At 35.8% G+C, this 19,971-nt stretch overlaps 1 protein-coding gene across 2 annotated transcripts in view; it reads right to left on the bottom strand.

Annotated features, from left to right (window-relative positions):
- Positions 1–19,971, bottom strand: part of LOC144044756 (guanine nucleotide exchange factor VAV3-like) — a 51,285-nt gene that overhangs the window by 29,469 nt on the left and 1,845 nt on the right. For both annotated transcript variants that reach the window (XM_077559353.1, XM_077559354.1), the window contains exons 2-17: positions 18,322–18,546; positions 15,182–15,298; positions 12,699–12,757; positions 12,472–12,537; positions 11,408–11,516; positions 11,218–11,313; positions 10,392–10,460; positions 10,209–10,312; positions 9,458–9,557; positions 9,256–9,351; positions 7,272–7,340; positions 6,889–6,975; positions 5,248–5,333; positions 5,044–5,176; positions 2,207–2,316; positions 30–131 (exon numbers count right to left, since the gene is read on the bottom strand). In XM_077559353.1, the coding sequence (XP_077415479.1) occupies positions 30–131; positions 2,207–2,316; positions 5,044–5,176; positions 5,248–5,333; positions 6,889–6,975; positions 7,272–7,340; positions 9,256–9,351; positions 9,458–9,557; positions 10,209–10,312; positions 10,392–10,460; positions 11,218–11,313; positions 11,408–11,516; positions 12,472–12,537; positions 12,699–12,757; positions 15,182–15,298; positions 18,322–18,546 (1,628 nt within the window). The remainder of the gene's footprint in view (positions 1–29; positions 132–2,206; positions 2,317–5,043; positions 5,177–5,247; positions 5,334–6,888; positions 6,976–7,271; positions 7,341–9,255; positions 9,352–9,457; positions 9,558–10,208; positions 10,313–10,391; positions 10,461–11,217; positions 11,314–11,407; positions 11,517–12,471; positions 12,538–12,698; positions 12,758–15,181; positions 15,299–18,321; positions 18,547–19,971) is intronic.

The raw sequence follows: 19,971 nt of genomic DNA, 5'->3' as shown, positions 1-19,971 counted from the left end.
AGCACACTAACAGAAAGTGTGAGCGTTACCTGAGCAGCAGGTGACAGAAGCTGCATGAGGAGATTCTGTTAAAGGTGTGCATCTTGAACTGGTGACCATTATGGTTGGCCAACGCCGGTCGGATGTTAGAACTGGTTCATCAAACGGGGAAAGAAGAAAAAACATTTTCAATTGATCAGTTGACAGGTTCAAGATAGCGGTCAGTCAGTAGTTATTTAAAATGCTTGGTTCTTCAAGTAGCAGCATCAGGAACAAAATGCAGCAGCATAGTAGGCTTAAGTGTTCATCAAAAACAAGACCGAGGTTTTATTCCTAAAAGGTATAATTAATGTTATTGTAACATTATGCACACTTTGAACATTAACACTTCACCCTAGATATAGGAAAAGAAATATCTCGCTGATGTCTGGCCGAAACCTCATAAATCACAATTTGCTAAATTTCCTTCCCATAAATCTATATACTATTGGTCAGTCAACACATGCGGGTGTTATTTTTTACAAGTAATTGCCCAATTTAAAGTGTTGAAAATGGCTTACTGTCTTTGATAATGCAATGTTAATGGTTGAATTAACATGATGTTTTGGGGGTCTCCTGAAAAGTGACCATTTATGTACCTAAAAAAATTAAAAAGTTCTTAAAGATTAAATGGAAATGTACTGAACTTAAAAGTTAAATACAACTGAGCTGTACTAGAGGGAGACCTTGTACCTCAATTTGAGAGTCACTGGTCTATGTAATGCAGGTGAAGGTTAGTTTCGCTGGCAAATGACAAATATTAAAACTAAAGAAAACTACTGTGTTGTTTAAAAATTAAGATTTTTTTTTATCAATTAACAAACAGCAATATAACATTGTTTTAATGCATAAAATGATTATTTAAAAAAAAAACAGTTTAAAATACATTTAAAAAAAGCACTATTTCTATAAAACAAACTACATTACAAATAAATGAATCAATAGTAGGGACTACGTTTTAAAACCTTTTAAAAATTAAACAATAGTTCAAATAAAACCAGAAATATAAAATACACAAAAACGTATGGCATTGGTTAGCATTAGCAAAACTGTAATTTTGCTGTAATCCTCACAAAACGTTATTTCCTATTTTCCATTTATGCTCGTCGCCGTTACCAGTGAGTCCAAACTACAACTGCCTCATCACCTTTGATACTTTCTAATGGTAACAAGAGCGAATTTCACATAAACCACAAAATTCGCAGTGTGAGCCCTGGCAAGCCAACCACCGTCAAATAGGAGCGCATCCTAACAAAAGTTATTGTACACACATACACATGAACACAAACAGCTTGACTGTGGGTAAAAGGTTTATTCCGGAGTGTGGGAAGGAATGATTGCACAAAACGTATAAAAAAGGAGAAAAAAATAAATGGAGGAGGAGTGACTTGTTTAGTGTTTTGTGTGCATACGTGTGTGTGTATGTGAGTGCGTTATCATAGTGTTGTCAGCAGTGTCCGCGCTTGTTTACAGCAAAGGCCTGATCAAACGGAGTGTGCATGAAAGAGTCAACACACACAGACAGCCAGAGGTGGGTAGCAATATGCTACCTTTACTTCAATACTAATTTTGGGAATCAATTTTAGTAGTTTTAAAGCAACACACTTAAGTATTTTTGAAGGAATGGTACTTTTACTCCGTTACATTGAGCTACATTTTGCTCACAACGTTTACTATTATTCATCTATTATTGCTTGCACAATCTACATGTTTTGGTTTGACAGAGTTTTTACCTAAGGTGCTGTCACATGACTCAGTTTCACCAAACCAATGGAGCTACTACTTATGTTTGAATCCATTTGACCAATCAAATGGAGCCACGCAGTCACATGACGCAAGTCACAAGTCTCTGCAGCCACACATAGAAGCAAAGTTTCGAAAAGTGACATATTTTGGTGAAAGGTGGTAAAAACAGCAAAGAACAAAATCTCTTCATTCCTATTTTATAAAGATTAAATTTTGATTTTAAGAATCGAATCAGAAGTGACTCACCAGTTTCTCAGTACACGAGTAGTTTTTTCACTAAATACTCGTCCTCAAGTAATTCTTTTTGAGGTCTACATTTTACTCGAGTCATCAAAAGTAACACTACTCTTATTCAAGTACAATTTGTGGCTAATCACTCTAATGCAAAAAAAACGACAAACGTAAATCGACACAGAAATCTTGTTTTAAAAATAACACTTACACGGCCATTTCAAACTGATCCAGCCATTTCTTCTTCAGCTCTCTGGTCTTGAAGAAGAGCTCAAAGCCCGTGTGGCCCAGCTGGTGCGTCACGTAGAAGCCGTAACACCACTATGTGAGGGCGAACAAACAACAACAATCACACATTTGAAAATAATTAATTAATAAATACATAATATTAAAACCCTCAGAACAAACACACATGTGTATATTATTTCTCTTAAAAAGTTTTTTTTTGTAATATTACACAATTTTCAGGTTCACCCAGCCCAACTTTTTTTTCTCATAAAATTATACATTTTTATTGAAAAAAATATTACTTTATTCTTGACTTGAAAATAACAACTTGTTTTTTCAGCAATATTCTGACTTTTTCTCATAAAATTACAACTTTTTCATAAAAATAAAAATGAGGAATTCTCCTAAAATTACGACTTAATGCTTGTTAAAATGTATTTTCTTTGCAAATTCTGACTTAAAGGGGATGTCAAGTAAAAACAAAAAAAGTATTTACAACATTATGTATAAAATGTAATACATCTATGTGGACCCACTAGTCTAATCATGGCATTGTGATTAATGTTGCTTTTGTGGAATACAAATTAGGCAGCAATATCCACCCGTTCTTTTCCATCTCCAGCCATTTTGTCACTTGCTGTCAATTGAAAATGACATCACAGTTGCTCAGACGAGTTTTCTGGGTTTGGTCATGTGACAGTCGCAATCTGAGCCCTTCGGCACTATGATGTCATTTTCCGTTGAAATCAAATGACAAAATGGCCGCCCCCTGAGAAGGATTAAGAACAGGTGGATTTTGCTGCTTAAACAATATTAATTAGAATAGCATGTTCAGACTAGTGGGGCACATAGAACATAATGTAAACAACATTTTTGACTTGACGTCTTACACAACAAAAAAATGTAAGTTGTGAAGTTTCTCCAGTGTGGTCCAAGACGTCCCCAACAGACATATTGAGGATCAATTTCCGAGGTGTACCCAAAGCGCCGGCTTGTCTCAGGCCTTAATGTGCTGCAGCTTGTCGTGTCACATCTGATCAAATCAGCTTCAGCCGCCGCCAGCCACTGTGTGCGGTGCGACCCCCGTGAACTCCACAAGTGTTTTAGAGCTCCGCCGAGCGTTAAATCAGCGCCGCTGCCGCTACTCCGCGTTCACGTACTGAAGTTTCATTTAGCGGCGAATGATATATCGCTGTGAGCAGCCTCGGACCACCGCGCGCATTCACTACTCGCTATTAGCACGGCGGCCATGCGGCGTGCTGTGTTTGTGGAAGGCGGCAGGCTCCCTCTTTTTTTTGTCTGAGTTGCTGCGTTGGTCATTTAAAGGTGAGATGGAATTGTGACCGAGGGGTTGACTACAGCGCGGCACCAGGGTTAGAATAGTTTTGGATTTTTCTGTATAGTAAGGGTTTTTGTTTTTTGTACTTTTCAGCTACTTATAATTAGTTTTTAGAGGACATTGTTTCTTTATTTTTTCAGATTTGCTTTGTTTTATTTTAGTTTTAGTATTAGTTTTAGGTTTTTTATATGGAATATTTGTCAAGTGTAAAATATAATAAGAAATAAAACTAATAGTAAAGCTAACATAAACTACATTTTTACTATAATTATAATTAGTTTTAGTTACTGTGTTGCATTTTTTTCCACATTTCCAAATTTTATTTGATTGTGGTATAATTATAACCTTTTCCCAGAAAACTTTCACCTACTTAAAAGTACAACTTTAGAAAATAAAACTGTCTCCTAATTAACTCATTCACTCCCAACCATTTTCACTGAAGCAACCCCCTTTGCTCCCGGATGTTTTACTGGATTTTGATGGATTTTTGCAAGGCCCACAGAATATTGTATTCTATTACTATAAAAACATGGAACCTACCAAAAGAAAGATTAGAGTCTCATCTTTCATCAGGAAAAAAAATATATTTCTATCTGTTTCTGTTTAGCAGCAATTAGCATTAGAATATAGTTAAGTTTTATCATTATTCACAAATCTGTTTAGAACTGAGGGTAAATGAACTTGTTTGCAACATGGCCCTGGTTGATCTTTTATACTCTGCTGCCACCTGCTGGCCGTTTTTTGTAATTACTACCATTGCTTCACGCGTTTTCTGCAGTTCAGAGGCTGCATCAAAGCCTTCTGTATGCTCTAGCATATATATATTTTTAAACATTTAAAAAACTTATAAATAAGTCTTTGGGACACTTAAAACATTTAAAATAGAACGTATTTATACGTTTTGGGGAGCAAATGAGTTCAAATTACAATTTTATTGGTATTGTTTATTATATGCATAATTATGACATTCTTTTGTGAAAAAAATTGCTCTTGTAACGTTCAGAGTTTTTTTTTTTATATTGTTTTTTTCTTCAAAAAAGATCTCCCATTGGATTGGCCTCTTCCATATTCTTCCTGTGCTTGCATGAGTTTTGGCTATGCCTAATACCGTCCCTCCTCTCGTTTGTGCCCTGCGATTGGTTGACGACCAGTCCAGGGTGTACTCCATCTCTCACCCAAAGGCAACCCTAACTAAGACGAGTGCTATACAAAATGGATGGACACCCAGCTGGGACTGAAAAGGACAAGATAGTTGAGCCTTGGTGGCGGTAATAATGTTGAAAATGTATCCATGACTAATCCCCTCGACTAACACCTCAAATTAAAGGTCTTAATGAAAACTTACCAAATGTGCCATTTTATTACAGATTCCTGGTTTTGGTTAAATTAGTCAGCATGGTCCATTCTCCTTGACTTCATTATACAGTGCAGGTGTAGCTGATCAAATACTGTATTATGTTGTAAACAGAGTCTGAGCCCACCTTCTTGGCCTCCTTGTCCGACATGGGGTTGTCGGTGATCTTGAAGACGTTGAGGTCAAGCACGTCCTTCATCTCGTAGTTGTCGCCACGTCGTTTACACACCACGGCGGCCACATCAAACAGGAAGAGGTGTCTGAAAACATGGCAACGGCAATTAAGTCAGCCAGAGTGTTCAGATCAAGACAAAATGTCCGCTCAGCAAACCTGTCCAGTTTCCTCCTGTCAAAGTTGGACACCATTCGCACTTCTCCGTCTCCTCTTGGGCGACCGTAGCGGATTAGAGGCTGGTTCTTTCTCGTAAAACAGAAGATCATTGTTGTCATTTTCAAAAAACATCAACAAAAATAAATAACACAATAAGTATTGATAAACTGATAATTCTGCTGCAAATGTTATGGCTACATAAATTCATAACCTTCAGTCACATTTTGTAACACAATACACTTTTTTTTTTTATGAGAAACATCATATACCACATCATATACCTGCAAAATAATAAATACATGGTATACCCATTGATGAACAAATTCAATAAATCAATGACAACAATAAATCATATATATATATATATATATATATATATATATATAGATAGATAGATAGATAGATAGATAGATAGATAGATAGATAGATAGATAGATAGATAGATAGATAGATAGATATGATTTTTTTTAATGTATGAAAACATGCATGAAATTAACAAACAATTGGGAAACAAAAGTTCAGGTTTGTACTTTTTCAGGAAAAAAAGTTTTTGTTTTTTAACAAAGAACATTTAAAACGTATGTGAGTACTAATTTAAAAACATCTAACATTTCTTGTAATATAAGTTTTTTCTCAGAATAAAAATCTAAGTAAGTTTTTTACTTTTACTTTTTCTACTTTACTTTTTTTTCTTGAAATAAGATTTTTTTTCTACTTTTTTTTCTTGAAATAAGATTTTTTTTCTACTTTTTTTTCTTGAAATAAGATTTTTTTTCTATATGATTATTTTCTCAAAATAATACTACTGTTTATCAGAAACTACTATTCTTATTTTCTCCTAAAATGACAATTTTTTTCTCATAATTTTGATTTCTTTTCTGCATACAATTTTGCTGTTAATTTTAATCTTCTAAAGATTTTCCCTCTTTTCTTATCTCTTTGACATAACTTTTTTTTCTCCCAAAACTAATTTATTGTCATAGAATGCAGTACAAATGACTGTATTCTTTAAAATTACAACTTTTTTAATCTCCATTTTTCAAAAAATTGGAAGGGGGGATACTCATTACACTTTACAACTTTATTGTCATAGGTTAATTTATTTATTTTTCCTTAAAAACAATTATTTTGATAATAGAAAAAAAAATATTATTATATAAAAATAAAAATAAACCTTGTTCTACCTAACAATGAAGAAATAACTTTTCATGTCAGAATGAAAATGTTTTTTTCAGCATTAATCTCCTAACAGTAAAACTTTTTTTTTTCTGAAAATACTCAACAATCTTTTTTCTCCTAAAATCTTGAGTTACTTGTATTCTTGTGAAATCAAAACAGCTACTTTCCTACCACTTTACTTTCTTTTCAGTGTGGCCTTAATACCCTTCTGCATAATTAAAACACAAAATAATTAAAATAAGCAACTGGTAATTAGTATTTGACTGGTTTAAATACCTTCGGCGTGAAGGCTGGCCTTTGTCTAATTAGATGCTGCCAGCAACAATTAGCATATTGTTATCTTCAGCTAATGTTTACTTCCTCAATGCAGACTTTTTTTTTTTTTAACAGAGTGACCCTGAACACATTCTATTGTATTTATTCACTATACAAACGTGACGTTATTATGTGTGTGCGGCATACCAGGTTTTCGATGGAGCGCTGGTACTGGTCCATTTCTCGTAGAGTCTCGTTGTCTCTCTTTACCTCGTTGACAAATTGAGCCAGGTCCTGACACAAATGCGCGCACACACAGGACACCATTAGATACACATGTATATTTCGTCTTAACTGCAGAAGGAGTGGGATGAATGGGAAAAAAATTACACTGGCCACATTAATAGATACAGCTGTTTTCAAATCTGTGAGAATTTGACGCCCACCCAAAAAGGTTGCTTGGCATCAAGATGTCACTAGATGGCACCATGAGCGCAAAAAAAAGCAAGTCGGTTAGTTTAACAGAAAACACATTACAGGTTACATATCAAAATCCACAGTTGGGTTCACTACTTTATCTTTCTACTTACTTTCATGGCATCCAGTGCCACTTTCAGGTTGCTCTTGTCGGCGGCATCATGAGTGTGCTTGAGAAGCTCCTGAAGGAGGAAGAAAATAATTGATTTGTTCTAGTGTCAAGCCACAGCCATCGTAAAACCCTTACCTAACCCAATCGCTAATCATTAATCAAGCTGATCTACAAAAATCAACAAACTTTTTTATTCTAATTGTTATGCAACTTATTTCCCCAAATATAGGCTAATCTTCTATATTGTAATTTTTTCCGAAAAAAAAAAAAAAAGATATATAATTGATTGATAATGATACATATACAGTACTGTATGTATATATATTTACAATGCAGTTAATCTCACAAATTGCTTTACTTTTTAGAATTTAAACTTTTTGAAATATTTTTTCTCAGGCAAGCTTCTCGACTTTCTTTTTTACAATGTCATGTTTTATTCTTCCTAAAATTTAAACTTCATTCTCCTCACAGTCTTTTTTTTTCTTAAGTTAGAACTTTTTGACAAGAAAAAATATGTTTTTTTTCATGTAATGTTATGACATTTTTTTCTTATAAAATTCTAACTACCCTACGAGGGTTATGATTTTTAAATGAAAACAAACAAACTATAAGTGTAAATATGGAAGCTCATTTCTGTTAATAAAATAAAGAAAGTCAAGGAGTCACAATATTGCAAAAAAAAAAAGTCAAGGTCAAGTCACAACTATGATATTCTGTCATAATTAAGAGATACCATCTCATAAAAATGAGATATCATCTCATAATTATAAATTAGGCCACTCACCAATAACAATGTCCTACTTTTTTACTGGCAGAAACAGGTTTTCAACTTTTTATAGGGACCCCGGGTCCCCAAAATCTCCTATATTTAAAACTTTTCCGAAATAAAAAATACAACTCCTACAGAAAATGCCAAACACATCCCAAAACACACTTGTGGAGTTAATCCTTAAGATGCTGAGGGAATTTGCATTTAAAAGAACATTTAAATGCACACGTCCTCTCGAGCAATCAGCACTGAGACGTTATTGATGGCAGGAGAAGGCATGTGCGCGGGTGGCCATCTGTTGACGACACCTGAGGATGACTTTGTGAAGGTCAAGGGAAATGAACGAGCTCACCAGGGGAGAAATTACTCAATTTTCTTACACGTTAAAAGCTCCTCCTTGGACTACATGGTTGTTGTTGTTTTACATATAACAATCAAGTTACAAAAAAGATGTCAGATTAACAAGTGATGACATTAAATTATGGCATTTAATTTATTTAAGGTCATATTTCTTATTAAAAAGTACAACTGCATATTTTTGTGGCTTCACTAAAATTGTGAGCCGAAATGTGGAGAAAGTCGCCCCCCAATGGTTAAATGTAGAATTTCACCCACTTTGACCATGTTTGCTTTTTTTCCCCCAATATATTTTTTTATTATAGATTTATTAAACTAAATGTAAAATAATGTAATACCTATCCATCCATCCATTTTCTTAGCAGATTGTTCTCACAAGGGTCGTATAATTTGTAAAAAAAAAAAAATAATTTTGATATTAATGCTTTATTTCCAAAGATTGGCTGGCAAAGGATTGGCTGGCAACCAGTTCAGGGTGTACCCCGCCTACTGCCCGAAGCCAGCTGGGATAGGCTCCAGCGCCCCCCATGACCTTTGTGAGGACTAAGCGGTTAAGAAAATGGATGGATGGATGGATATTTCCAAAGAAAATAAGAGAATTTTTTTTTTATTGAATGATCTGTGGTCTTTTTTTTTCTTTTTCTTTTTTTTTTTTACTATACATGTATAATATGTTTTATTTATTGGCTATGAGAAGTCACATGGTTTAACTACTGTATAGTGAAGTGTCACCTCACCAAATATTTTACCCTATTAAGTCATTTTACATATTATACATACCCTGCTAAAAGAGAATGACCAAAATCATCACCTCCTTGGGGGAGGTAAAAAAAAAAAAAGTGCATTGAAAAATCCCTACCTGTAGCAAAAGGTGGTACTTGAGTACCCTCTGCATGGGGACCACAAGCAGGTCCCTCAGGGTGAACTTGCCATTGTTAGCCCTCTTGGAACACTCCTGCAAGTATAAGTGTGATGATAAATTCTGGAGAGAAAAAATGGTGAACATTTCATACTGCTTTGATGTTTGTGTAATAGTTTTCAAGAGCTTGTGAAATCCCGACCTCCAGTTTGAGCCGAACGTCCTCCTTCTCCTTGCAGATGAGGTCCAGCATTGCGATGGCGATTTCCACGCGGCTGCAGTAGACGCCATAGATGAGAAGTCTGTGAGACAAGCGATACAATCCACTGTTAACGGGGACTTGTGACTTTTGTTTCATAACAGTGGGGTTCATTTATAATAACTGCCCCCCACAGAGTTTCTCCACCTATGACTTGATCGGCAAGGCTGGATGAAGATCCAAAGCAACTTTCAAGCGATCGAATTCAGCCACTGTCGGGTGCTACCGTTGTCATGCCGAAGCCAAAAAGGTCAGCAGCGCTGCAATGTGTTTGCAAATTAGCAATAGCTAAGAGTCTTAGCTCCTGATAAGCTTGATTGCTAGGTCAAGTTGTTGACGCGGCGGCAGCGCAAGGGGTATTTACTATTTGTCTTTGATGATGTGGCCTTGCACCACATACACACAATGGAGTCTATGAAGTGCTGTCGCTACGACTTAAAGTGGTTGTATTTTCTTAACAGGGGCTCTCTTTTTTTCTTACAGCTTTAGCCTTTAGCCCCAGTCGTCAAGGTAACAAAAGTCAGACTCCCCATTCAGCAATCAGCACTTGCGTGACAGGCCTGCCCTCGCAAAGCTGACTTTAACAAGAGGTGTTTAAAGTGTTATGCATTTCTTGATTCTTGGCTGTTTGACAAAGAAGATTAAAGATTAAGACACCTGTGAACTCCTTTAAATAAACGTGAAAGGAGAAAACCTCTCTTTGTAGCTGATGAAGATCTGGTGGAGATTCAAAGCATTCTTGTTGAGGATGGAATCCTGAACGTCAGCCATCAGGCTCTTGTGAACCTTCACCAAGTCCTGCGGAGAGTATGAAGGCATTGAAACGTTTAAGAATAAAAACGATAATAATGATAATGATAATAAGAGTAAAACTCACTGGAATGTTAACAAACACTTGGTCAATTTCAGCCACAGAGAAAAACTTCTTGAGCGGGTTGAGGAAATACTGTGAGAAGACGCACACATACAAACATAAGCGTCATTATGCAACCTGCTGGAGACAATATGAATGTTAATGCGTATTAATTCATAACAGCACTCAAACGGAGGCCGGCGGCATTGCAAATTAGGGCTGCACGAGCAGGAAATTTACATAAAATGACATAAAAAGTGGGCCGAGTGATAGATAAATAAAATAGGCACGGTCATAGGCGACCACAAAATATCCCATTGGACATCTACTAACATCAAAAGCGCATAATCACACTCATACTTGATTTAAACGTATAGCCACAGTAGCTAGCTAGCTAGATAGCTAGATAGATAGATAAAGGGATAGATAGATAGATAGATAGATGGATGGATGGATGGATGGATAGATAGATAGATAGATAGATAGATAGATAGATAGATAGATAGATAGATAGATAGATAGATAGATAGATAGATAGATAGATAGATAGATAGATAGATAGATAGATAGATAGATAGATATATAGATAGATAGATAGATAGATAGATAGATAGATAGATAGATAGATAGATAGAATTAACGGTGTTTTTATGTAAATTAGCCGAATTATTACATCACATTTCACAATCAATTTTATCTCTGGAGATGCTTCATTTTTTTCCCCAAAACACTCAAGGCAAACTAAATATTGTCTTAAAAGTGTCCACCAATCAATAATAAATGTCAACATAGCGGGAAAAACTGCACGTTTGATCGTGCTCTTGCAAGATCAGAAGGGCAGCGCTGGTACCTTCTCGATGGATTCCAGCGTCTCCGTGTACTTCTCTTCCGTCTGCTTGATCTCGGAGAGGCAGCAGCTGCGAACGTCTGACATCTCGACCTGCTTCTGGAAAGAAACGTGACTCGCTGTGAATCTTAACAAAGGGAAAGAAAGTACTTTCAGCCAGCTGCTAACATTAATACAGTATTAATTTGTGTACCTGCTGCTCGGTTCTCATGAGGTCTTCGTAAATCTCTCCCCCTGCATAGTCTTCTTCCAGGCTGTATAATGCCGCGTACAAATCTTCCTCACCTTCCATGGCATTTTCACTATGAGCACCACAAACAAAAAGTCTCAAACTAAAATTTGATAACATCCCATGGATTGTTTTTCAAAATTCAGCTAGTTTTACTTAATAGCAGGAAATCTGATAGGCATGTCAGAACCAGAAGAATCTCTATATTTAAAGACACAGAAAGTCAGCCTTTTTTTTTTCTGAGCACCCATTTTAGAGTCCCTTTGGTGAAAATTTACACTCTGTGGTATGTCTGTAGTTTTGGGAAATCTAGACCCCCAAGCAAGTTTCACTTTAGCAACATGAAATGTAGTACAAACTCGTTTATCACAAGTAAACTCCCCCCCAAAAGTCATTGCCATTTCAGAAGGAGCTTATTTAGAATCATTTTGCTGAAAATTGGCATTTATTGATAGCATCAGCTGTAATTTTTTTTGAAGATTCAGCTCCTGAAGCCAGTTTAATTAAGCAACATGAAATTGGTGTATGTCTATCATGGGTAGACCCACAGAACACTCTCAAGATCCCATACCCCAAAAAATACAGAAAGTCTGCCATTTTGGTTTGCAGCGGCCATTTTAGGGTCACTTTAAGGGGTCCACTGTGTGGGCAGAGCAAAATTTGATGACTTGCCATTAAACGTGAAACTAAAAACTCAGCTCGGAGGTCGGAGACTGATCAAACTTGTGTGATAAAGGTCCAAGCATAAAGTGAGTCATTTGTGCCCCCTAGTGGCGTAACAGGCCATAACACATAACTCTGATGAAAGGTAAGTTGCCCACTGCCTGATCTCGAATTTTTAATAGGCATGTCATGGAAACTCATTCATTTCCTATGATAATAGCAGATAAACAAAGCAGAGCCCCGGAGAGCCAAGCTGATGGTCCAAGCCAATTCTGACACGCGCTGACATAATTATGTTCTATCAACAGCAGTAATGAACCCTCAGAGAGAGGGGTGGTGGAAGCGACGTCACGTCTCATACATACTCAATCAGGTCTTCCAGGTGATTGTAAATGTCCTCGTCCTTTAGACTCTCCTCTGTGGGGAAAGGCCTGCAAATGACAAGGAAAATGTTTAAGGCAGGATAGTGTTTATTTATGCAAATATGTGAGATGCATGAAGTGAGCACGGGTGTCAGGATAAAGACATCCAAGTCTTACGCGGTGTGGTTGTAGAAGAAAAAATAGCAGCCTGGACAACAACAACAACTTACTTGATTCCTCTTTGCTGGGCTATCGCTGTATACGAGAGCTTGGATAAAGTGTCCATTACCTGGTGAAACATTTCAATTTTTATGTTAGAGCATAAAGATGTGAGATTAAAGCCACGTCCATTCAGGGAAGTTGTAATAAGGGCTCGTTTTAGTCAAGCTTGGAAAGCACAAAATTGTGCACCAAAGTTCATATGTTGGTTTCACAGTGCACTCGCCGCAAAACCGTGATTGTTATTATCAGTGAAAATGACAGTTAAAGGGGGAAGCTGGGGGCACAGCAATCTTACTTTGTCGTTATAAACATGTATATTTTCAAGGGAATTAATAGGATTTCGTGCAAAAAAATAAAAATAAAATAGCAGCAGTCCAATTGGTAAAAATGTTCACATTTTCTACAGCTGCTGAATGAATTAATGACCCCTGCTAACAGCTTTAAAATTTTAAATAACATTTTAATTATTTAAAATTGGAATTTCAATGGGCATATTATTATTACTGTTATTATTATGCTTTAATAATAGTTGTGTCCCAGGGGTTTATGGACTTTGTTACTCAAGATTCTGTAAAATAGTCCAACTGCAATCTAAATAATAACTAGAAAAATGTCCGCGGAAATTTTTAATGGGACTGCTGACTCTTGCAAGGTGGAAAGACGCATGTAGTACTTTTAGCAATAGTAGTAGGACTTTTAGTAGTAGCAAGTACTTGTAGTAGTAGTAGTAAATAGTAGTAGTAGTAGTAGTACTTGTACTTGTAGTAGTAGTAGTAGTAGTATTAGTAGCACTTGTAGTTGTAGTAATTTTTGTGAAATTACAATCCGAGATCTTATTCACGACCCATTTGGTAACATGAGGAGTGTGTTAGTTGTGAATTACATTTTTTGTAATCATTTTTTTGAATAATAATCCAAATATTTTTAATATTGTCAATATATATTATTACCAGGTATCGGTATTATCGGCCTTATTTCAAAGTACTGGTACTTGTGATTCTCTCTCTCTCTCTCTCTCTCTCTATATATATATATGTGTGTGTGTGTCTTGCTTTTAAAATGATCTGGGATTGTTTTTTTGGGGGGGAGGGGGGTTATGTATCAAAAGTACTAGTGGTTTAGGTGACTACTTAAGAGTTAAGTACTCGTACTGGCATCAGGTGAAAAAAAGTAGACATCTAAAATAATAATAATAATAAGTAGATGAAGATGATGATGATGATGAAGATGACAATTGGGTTATTCCAAATAATTAGACTATTGTACTAGGTTACAAGATTATTTTTATACTTTTTTTTTAACATTTGAATTTTAAAAATAATTTGCATTTGACTTAATTCTATTTCATTTTGCAGCTTTCTTAGCAAAAAAAAAAAGGCATCCATCTGACCACAGGAACTTTGATAGATATGCTAACATTTGCAATAAAACCAAGCAGCTGTCCTATTCACAGCAACTTGAATATTTAATATTAATTCATATTAATGTCCACTTTTGAACAGTTAGCCATAACATTCAAGTTACAGTTACTTCTTCTGTCCAATTTCTTCAAAGGTTCTCAAGCTTTAAAGAGTCAAGGAGCCGAGTTGAAGAGGCGGTTCATGAGGTCTTCATCTAACAGGCTGCGTGCGTGCCGCTTCCTGTGCGAACCCTGCTGTGGCTTCTTGTCCACCAGGTGCACTTGTAGCGTCTCCTCTTTGCGGTGTGACACTCATTACAGAAGAAGAAAAAAAATTCTCCCAGTGAAGTGAGCTCATATGACGCAATTTAATGGGAACCTGGAGTGACTTCTTCTCTTGAGGGTGCTGTACACCATCACTGTATCCACAGAAAAAATAGGGCATATCTCTTTTATCTGCAAATTCATCAATCATGGGGTTGTTTGGTTGCGTATGTATACCATATGTGTATGGGTGTATTATTTATATATTTATATATACGATATATATTAGTAGTAGTAGTCGCATGTTTTACAGTGGTCAGTGCAATGTAGGTTAGTCTTGTTGTCGTCAGTGTTCTAATGCTGCATCTTCTCGTCCTCCAGTTGGCATCACTGACAAAATGTGGATTATCCTGCGTCTGATTTCTCACATGTTCCCTTCTGAGAAAAAAAAGAAAAACAAAAAAACAGCAACACAAACTTCCACTTGCTCAAGTTGTAAACTCCCCCGTCTGGATCGCATCCATCCAGGATGAACCTGACACAGTGAATGGTGACTTGCCAGAAGCTTGTTTGACTGAGATTATAAAGTACTGTACAAGATGCCTGGTACAGTACATGTTTGCAGTGTGTGTGGATTTATCAGATTAACTGGAAGCTTCTTTGGACCTCAACTCAACTAAAAAAAAATTGCTTGGGAAATGCATGCCAGCACTCAGCTTTTAAGCCGTTACCACGTTTTGGAGATACAGTACAGTATATGCTGTTCATCCATCATGGAAAAGCATATGTGATTATATTTTGAAGGGGTTAAATAAATGTGAATGTCACCTTTCCAAAGTCGCGCACATCAAACAGGTCAAAGGCGTCGAACAGGTCGCTTTTCTTCATACCGAACGCATCGCAGCAGCACATCAGGAAGGTGCGAATGTTCTTCAAGCACAGAAACTGTGACGGTGAATAAATGCATGAAAGTTAAATTCCATTTTGTAACGTGAGGAGTATGTTAGTTGAAGTCTAGAGAGTTACATTTTTATAGAGGCTATGCAATAAAAATGGAATTGGAAAAATACTAATAATATAGTATTTATGAAATAAATGACGATGATCATGTTAAAAAAAATTAGGTAGTAGTTGTGGTAGGAGTAGCAGTTGTGGTGTGTCAAAATTAGTGAATTCATTTCGAGTTAAATTAAAGTTCCTTTAACACCACTCATTTTTTTAAGACGCGATTAATGACAAACACTTACTTGGAAAGCCTGTAAATAAAAATTATCAAAATTTAGCAGAAATACATTTTATAATAATGCACAAATTTGTGGAGACTTTGGTCAAGTTGTATTTTACATTTTTAAAAATGTGCAGAATTTCACACGTTCCTTCCTGTTAAAGATTAGATGGCTCTTAATATGAAAAGAAAAACACTGAGCTATCTTCAATGTCTTAAAAATGCAATTATGCCATCTAGTGGCAGAAAAAGGACCTCAACACAAACTAATATCACACTCTTTTTTAATTTCAACTAAATTTTATGAATTATGAAATTACTGTATCAGTGACTAAAAGATGCAGCCATATTTCTATTAGTTTAACTTTTTTTTTTACACTTTTATGTTAAAAAGAGTATGAAAACATTTTTTTTTTATTGTTCATTTAAAACAGACATAAAATTTGCGATTAATCGCGAGTTAAGTATTGAAGTCATGCGATTAATTACCATTAAAAATGTTAATGCCTAACACCCCTCGTTACCGGTAGTAGTGCTAGTACTAGTAGTAGCATGTTGTGTGCATGTTTCGACTCGTACAGTACAAATAAAAGTCCCAGTGTGCATCTGGCAAAAGCAACACTGCGCTCCACTGACCCCGATACCATGGCTCTCCACGCAGCGAGATAGCGGGTCACCGTGAAAGGGTGCTTATGTTTTTTTTTTTTTTTTGCTCCTACAGCTGCGGGCTATCCTACTGTTTTGCCATCACAGTCTAGTGAGTACACACAAGAGGAAGAGGGTCGCGCTAAAAACCTTACCGCAGCGTCTTAGGGCTGTTCAACTGACCACACAATTTCACATTATCTCCTGGCATTAATTATGGCACATCAGTTTAACATGGCCTGGTAACCGAAAGTATGACTCCTGAAGACATTTCAAGAGCTCCCGTCGAATGGGTGGATCAAAGTCAGGATGTTATCTGGACCCCCTGAGAGGCGCGGGACAAATTAGAAGGGATCCAGTGTTTTTTTTATTTAGTTAGTTATTTTAACCATTTAAGTGAGATTATTCACATTTATTCAGCTACACGTGCTTAAAGTAAAGTCTTGACTGTGGAATCATCCGCAAAAATATTCTCCCCAGTGGAACACATACAGTAAGACAAGTCAAATGTACATGATTTTGACCTTTTTTTATTATGTTAATCGGAGCTTTTCATTCGACTTTGTTTTCTTTTAGTCAAGCGAGTATGATGCAATCACTGTTTCATGACTATCAGTACAGTTGGAACATTATCGCGATATCATCATTTCATGGTGTATTTTATCATGGCTATATGTATCATCAAGTTACTGTATTGTGAAAGTAGGTATCACTGGGAAAATGCAGTGATAAATATCATGTTGTTTGTCAATACAATTAGATCATGCATATTAAGAATCATCATATCATGGTTTATTTCCTATACAGTATTTTGATTACTTTGCAATTGCTGTATCGTGATACTATTGATATCATTGAGGAAAAAAACACTATGATCATGTTATATTGTATCACACAGTATCAGTACAACTGCATCATACATATTGTGATGTATTAAAGTTTTCTATTAATGTATCAAATACTGCATAATCACTGCATAGTGATACTATTAATAATATTGATATTGTTGAAAAAACTGCAAAATTTGTTTGATTGTAGCAAGCAGCATTAATGAATATGGATCATGCATATTATGGCATGGTTTTCTTTATCAATTCATATCAATTATCATGCAATTTAGCGCAAAACTATCAATATTTTTCTTTAAAATATTGCACTATATTTTGATATTTGATTTTACATTAACAATACAATAGTATCATAAGATGATGCATCATGGTTTCTTGCAATATACTGATCATCACACGATCATTGTATCATGATACCATCGATATTTTTGGAAAAACACAGCGATGGTATCTTGTTTGATGATATGGTTTCAATACAACTGGATCGTTGATGTATGGTATCATGGTTTTCTTGTACTGTATAGCCAAAATCGATTATAATGCAATCGGGATACTAGCGATATTGTTGGAAAATAAATGAAATATTATATTTGAGCATAATATATCAATACAAAAATATCATAGACGGCATATTGTGATACTACTAATTAGGGGTGTTAGAAAAAATCGATTCGGCAATATATCGCAATATTACAGCGTGCAATTCTCGAATCGATATGCGGCCGAATCAATTTTTAAACATCAATTTTTTTATGGGAATATTCAACAAAGCGTCTTACTTAGGGTTAGGATTCACACATTAAGCATGGAAGAATGTTATATTCATGGAACATTAAGCCTTAATATTTGATTTCAGTGCTGTTCAAACATGAAACAAACTGCAACCTGAATTTTTAGATAAATAAATAAATTTTCATACAAATATTACAGTGTACATGTACAAGTTTACTGATTAGTATTTTCCAAATTTGAGTAAAAAAAAAAAGCGCAATAATCAATTTATAGATTCGTATTGGGATTAATCGGTATTAAATCAAATCTACTACCAATATTGTTTGAAAAACAACAACGACGTTGTATTGTATCGTACTGTATCTCAACATCCGGTTTTATTACATTCATTACTGCACAATTTCTGTAATGTGATACTGTCTGATACTGTTGATAAAATAGCTTAACAATAACAAAAAGATTCCCGGCTCTAGGGGTTCTATTACTTCTATATAGACTAAGTTTTCGATAGTGGGTACCTGGGACATCTGCGGCCTGAGGTTGATGTGCTTCAGGTCGATACTGCCCGCCCTCAGGTTGTTGAGCAGCTGACACAGCAGCACGCCGTCGCGCAGCGTCTGCGCCAGGTCGAACACCTGCGCCGTGTCCGCGGTGACGCGATGTTTGACCGGCAGCACCCTGCAACTGATCAGCCAAGCGGCGCATTGCCTCCAGTACTCCATGACGGCCGGGCGGTGCGTCAACTAGTTTGAAAAAAGACAAAGTTGACACGCAGAAAAGCACCGCATGACTACAGCTGCGTCGCTCGCAGCAGCGCAAGTGAGGATCAACTTAAGTGATGTGGGTCAAAAGTGGGCAAAGCTCTCCCCCCTCCCACTTCCTCCGCCTTCAAGTGACATTTCGGTGGAGGTGGTTGTCTCTTTCCCGGAAGAACACAACTAAATATTGCTACTTATTTATTTTACGTTCCCGTTTAGGTCCGTGAGAATAACTGAACTTTATGTGTTTTTCTAATTTTTATTGTTTTATTTTTAAACATTGAACGTTTGTGTCTTCTAATGAAACTGTGCTTAAATTGTTTCAATTTTTAGTAGTGTTAATTTTACTTTACATTTTAAATGACGATTGTATATTTAGTTATTTTATTTCATTATTAAAAGTAGTAAATAGAGTGCACTTATATAGCCTACAGCTTTTATCTACACCATAAAGTGCTCAAAGCGCTTTACAAATGTTTCACTTTTGCATTTTCTTTGCCTTTTATGCATATTTATCTTCTGTTATGGAAAGAACAAAAATGCACCCCAGAAAAAAACAATGCAGCATTTAGGGTTTATTATCATCATCGTCGTCGTCATCATCATCATCATCATCATCATCATCATCATCATCATCATCATCATCATCATCATCATCATCATCATCATCATCATTATTATTATTATTATTATTATTATTAGTAGTAGTAGTAGTAGCACAATTACATTTTGCACTTTATTTGGATTGTTGTGCATACATGTATACTTACTGTATATATTTTGTGTACATTATTTAAGTATGTTAGTGAGATTGAACATTTATATCAATTTTGAAAGAATAAATAAATACTATACGATACTATGACTTTAAAACAACAGCAAAAATAAATATAGCATGAAATCAATTGAAAGCAGATTTTTAAAAATGCATGTAAACACCTTAATCTTTAATCCTGAGCAACAATAACCACATGTATTGATTGACGTGTACACTGGCCAAAGACTCTCAAGTAAGAAGCGCAAGTCCAGCTCTAAACTTTAAACTTTTTTTCTTTTCTTTTTTCTTTTTTGATAGGGAGATAAAAGCTGAGTTCCCATAAGCATAGAGGAAAGAAAGAGAGACCCCCATGCAGTATAATCATTAGGACCTGGACATAAACACAGGAAGGAAGCCATCTTGTTTCAGACCGGATGTTTTAGTATTCATCACTGCACTGGACTGGATGACTTGTGCAGTCTGTGCAGTTATGCCCCGTTAACGCAAGTATTTTAGAAAGCTTAATTATTTTGTGTTTACTGTTTCTATGTCCTGGTCAAACCAGATTTTATTTTCGGGAGAAAACAATTGTTCTTAACACACCCAACGCTTTTTAGAGCTGTGCTTCTCAATTATTTTCTTTTACACCCTCC

The sequence above is a fragment of the Vanacampus margaritifer genome, chromosome 2 (assembly GCF_051991255.1).
Source record: "Vanacampus margaritifer isolate UIUO_Vmar chromosome 2, RoL_Vmar_1.0, whole genome shotgun sequence".
NCBI lineage: Eukaryota > Metazoa > Chordata > Actinopteri > Syngnathiformes > Syngnathidae > Vanacampus > Vanacampus margaritifer.
Note: the sequence above shows the minus strand (reverse complement) of the source record. Positions and strands in the feature narration are given on the sequence as shown.